Source organism: Agelaius phoeniceus, chromosome 35 (assembly GCF_051311805.1).
Source record: "Agelaius phoeniceus isolate bAgePho1 chromosome 35, bAgePho1.hap1, whole genome shotgun sequence".
NCBI lineage: Eukaryota > Metazoa > Chordata > Aves > Passeriformes > Icteridae > Agelaius > Agelaius phoeniceus.
In genome coordinates, this window is record NC_135299.1 from 376315 (window position 1) to 380040 (window position 3726).

Sequence of the window (3726 nt, forward strand, 5' to 3'; positions counted from 1 at the left end):
AAGTGTTTGCACACTGGTGCTGAGCCACTGCTGGGGCCCCCGAGCAAGGGGGTGTTTCTGGCCCTGGGTTCTCAGACACACCAGGTGTGCAGGACAGGGGCACTTAGGGGTGTTCTCCTTACCCTGATTCTGGTTCTGGGCACACTTGGTCCTTTCCTGGAGCATCTTTTCCCAGACTGGGTCCTTGCCTGCTCCTCTCTGGAGCAGAAACACGGTCACTGTTGGTGGGACCTCCTGAGGGACATCTGGTCCCTGTGGCACTGCTCTGTGGGGACAGCTTTGGGGACATCTGAGGAAGCCACCCCCACTCAGGTACTGCTGGGCACAAAGGTGACCCTGGCAGTGCTTGGGCACGGGAGGCACGGGGGTGCCCACCTGTGCCTGCAGGTAAGGGCCCAAATTCCAAGTGGGAAGGGCCTCGGGGATGGAGAGGGAGGACAGTGGGGAGAGGGTGGATCTTTGGTGTTCCATGCTCTGGATGCTTCAGGCTGCAAGAAGACACCAGGAAGGAGAAATCATGCAGAGAAATATTTATTAATCAAAGATTTTTAAAAAACTCAGTTTAGCTCCAGAAACAGGGATGAAAATGTCATTTGTGGTGGGGACCAGTACAAAAAAGCTCCTGGTTTATGTCCAGGCAGGGGCAGGCATGTGTGTGCTTCTGAGGATTAATGCAGATAAAATCATCAGCAGCATTTAATGCATTTGGATGGGCCAGTGAGCATCTGTGTCCTGTACAGAAGGACTTCACCCTCATCATAGCTCCTCACTGATCTTGTGGAGGAATCCACCTCCTGGTTTGTTGCAAATGGTGGAATTCTTATAATTAATGAGTTGATTTCTCGCATTGCCCTAATCAGCATTTGGTTCTGATCAGTGGAAGCTCCAAGGGAGAGATGCAGGTCCACACCTGCAGAAGATTGTGCTCACACCCTCTAAGACAAATTCTTCTCTCTTGTTTTCATTCCCTCTGGAAGCAGCAGCGTGTGGAAGGTTTGGGCACTTGGTTGCTCATGGGTGGGCCTGGATTTGACGGCTGAGCAATGGGACGGCGTGAGGAGCTGCCAGAACCACCATGTCCATGTGAGGGATGGGCCTGCTGTGCAGAGCCAGGCAGTTCTTTTGGCCTTCTAGCCTTGGGAGAAGTCATGCCAAATTCTCTGTGGGATGGGGTGATCGTCATCATCTAAACCAAGCCCCGCAGGTTCCCTGGGCAGGTGCTTGTCGGCCTCTTGGAGGAAGCAGTGGATGTCATTGGCAGCATCGGCGTCACCGTCGTGCTGGTAGGTCTCAGCTATCTTCAACAGCCTGTAGCCACATTCCCTCCTCTGGTCTGTCTGCACAGGGATTTTGTAGCATTCCATGAACTTGGCCTTTGCCTCAGCCTTGCATTTCTCCCGGTGGAGGAAGAAATCTCCCCAGAAGAGATTCAGGGCTTGACGGCATCTGAGGCTCAGGGTGTTGATTTTCCTCTGCAGCTCCCCGTAGATCTTTTCTTCCTGTGCTGGCTTTTTTACACCGATGAACTTTGCCAACTGCAGCTTGACAAGTGTAAGGTCAAGGTCTGGATGGTCCAGAACAATTTGCTGGAGGTCCTTGACGGCTTGACACCGTATCTTATCCCCTTCTTTCTGATTTGCTTTAAGCCAGCGTTGCTTGTAGCAGTTGGCCAAGGCCTGGTAGAGAAGGTGGTAACCTGGGTCCTGCTGCCGGGCTTGCTGGATGACCCGCAATGCTTCCTCTGTTGACAGTGGCATCCAGAACAAAGCTGATAGTTTGAGGACCTCGGGGTCAGAGCTTTCCTGTGCACATTCTTTGGCTAAGCCAATTGACTTTTCCTTGTCTACTCTTTCAAGTAGCCTGGCCAAATATATTTTGGCTCTGTAGTTTTCTGGCTGCTCGTTGACAATTCTTTCCAACTGGATTCTGGCTTCTTTTTCAATATCAGGTTGCCATGAGAAATTCCAGGAGGAATAAAGAGCCATTGCAAGCCCAGTACGGAAGGAGCTGTTCTCTGGTTCAAGCATCAAGGCCGTGTTGAAGCACTCCCTTGCCCGTCCCCCATTTCGGGCTCTGATAGCCAGGAGGGACCAGCCTTTGAGGGCCTGGATGTGCGGGATCAGCCGCACGTCCCAAGGAGTTGGGCAGAGCTTCTTGGCTCGTTCCTGGTAGTTTTCAGCTTCCTGGTAGGAGCCCTGAAGGAAGTGGATCCAAGCATAATTCCCATAGGTGATCAAAGAGCCAGCAGTCGATGCTGGTAGATGCTTCTCATCGTTGTGCTGCTCAGCAGCTGCGAGGCTCTGCAGAGCTTCCTTACTCTGGTTGTTCAGCTGGTGCAGGTAGGCCTGGAGCCCCAGGAGGCCCACCTGGTTCTGGTGGGCTGTGTGCTTGATCTCAACATCCAGCTTCTGCAGGAGATGCCAAAGACTGAAAGAGTCGACATCCATCTTCCAGGTGAAGTGACACTGAAGGGTATCCAGCTTCTCCTTCAGCTGCTCCTTGCTATAAAGAGGAAGTGATGAGTTATTTAAGGGTGTGCTCACACAGAGGGAGAAAAGAGGAGGGGAGGTGGAGGAGGAGACTCTCTCCAGTTGCTCAACACACCCCTTGCACTCAGGCTACCAAAGAACCTGCAAATCCTTGTTCCAATCAGCCCATTGTTCAGGGAGCTCTCTGTGAGCCTTCCCGTTAAAGAACAGCAAGCCAGGAATGGAGTCACCAGTGCCTGGAGCCAGGGTTGCTCTCTCGCCTAAGGCAAAGGCCCTTGGATGGCCTGAAAAAAGGGAGAGTAGAGCCAGCCCCACCCATAAGTTGAAAGACTGGTTTCTCTCGTTTCACCTTCTGTGAGGAGGAAGCAGGGATTGTGTCTTCAGCTGAAGGGTGAAGAAATTGCTCAAAAAAGAGCCCAGCAAGGTAAGGAAGATGTTAGACTGGAGTGTCTCTTCCACGAGGAAAGGCTGAGAGAGCTGAGACTGTTCAGCTCAGAGAAGAGAAGGCTCAGAAGGATCTTAGAGCTGTAGAAATACCTAAAGGAGGAGGGTGCAAAGCAGTGCCAGGCTTTTTTAGTGGTGCCCAGTGCACAAACAAGCCCAGGAAGCTCCATCTGGACATCAGGAAATTTAACTGTGAGAAGAAGAAAGGCCTTGCGCATCTTTCCTGCACAGGTTGTGCAGTCTCTACCCTCAGAGAGACTCCAAAGCTGTCTGGATGCAGCACCTTGGACAAGGTGACTTTGAGAGGCCCTTTCCAGCCTTGTCCCCCCTCACCCTGTGGCTGTGGGAGCTGTGACAAAAGGGGATGCTGTGCGCTCACCTCGGTTTTCCTGCGGCCATCGTGTCACCGTCGAGGGATGATGGCTTGGCTCTTCCACCCAGCAGCAGATCCTGAGCACAATAGTCTGTAACCTGGAGACTGAGCCTTAAATAAGAAAGCTCTCTCCTGGGTGGAGTCAGATGAAACCACCTGCTGAGGATGAAACGAAACAGGAAGAGCTTAAACCAAAAATGAAAGTATTCTCTTCCTATCTGAAAGTTATCACCTTCCCTTCATAAAATGGTACTGGGGTCTGGATAGACAAGAAAGGGAACACTATGGTCAGAGCAGCAGGGTCTGGACTCCCCCCTGGAGACCTCCTCCCTGCTGAAAAGGACTTCAATGTTACAACTTTTAGGAAGAACCTGGTGTAAGGTGATGGAGCATCCATCAGAATGGGAGCATGGCATCACG

At 51.9% G+C, this 3726-nt stretch overlaps 1 protein-coding gene across 1 annotated transcript; it reads right to left on the reverse strand.

Annotated features, from left to right (window-relative positions):
* Positions 1 to 515: 515 nt before the first annotated feature.
* Positions 516 to 3433, reverse strand: LOC129130530 (antiviral innate immune response effector IFIT1-like). Its single transcript, XM_054649029.2, has 2 exons — positions 3313 to 3433; positions 516 to 2502 (listed from the first exon to the last, which is right to left on the reverse strand). Exons 1-2 carry the CDS (start codon positions 3330 to 3332, stop codon positions 1131 to 1133), a joined length of 1392 nt encoding a protein of 463 aa, XP_054505004.2. The 5' UTR covers positions 3333 to 3433; the 3' UTR covers positions 516 to 1130.
* Between the last annotated feature and the right edge of the window lie 293 nt (positions 3434 to 3726).

Excerpts from the sequence above, each read along its gene's own strand:
- LOC129130530 (XM_054649029.2), bottom strand. The coding sequence starts at position 3,332 with ATGGCCGCAGGAAAACCGAG. Across the intron at positions 2,503-3,312 it reads ATGGCCGCAGGAAAACCGAG|CAAGGAGCAGCTGAAGGAGA; the intron begins GTGAGCGCACAG and ends TCCTCTTTATAG.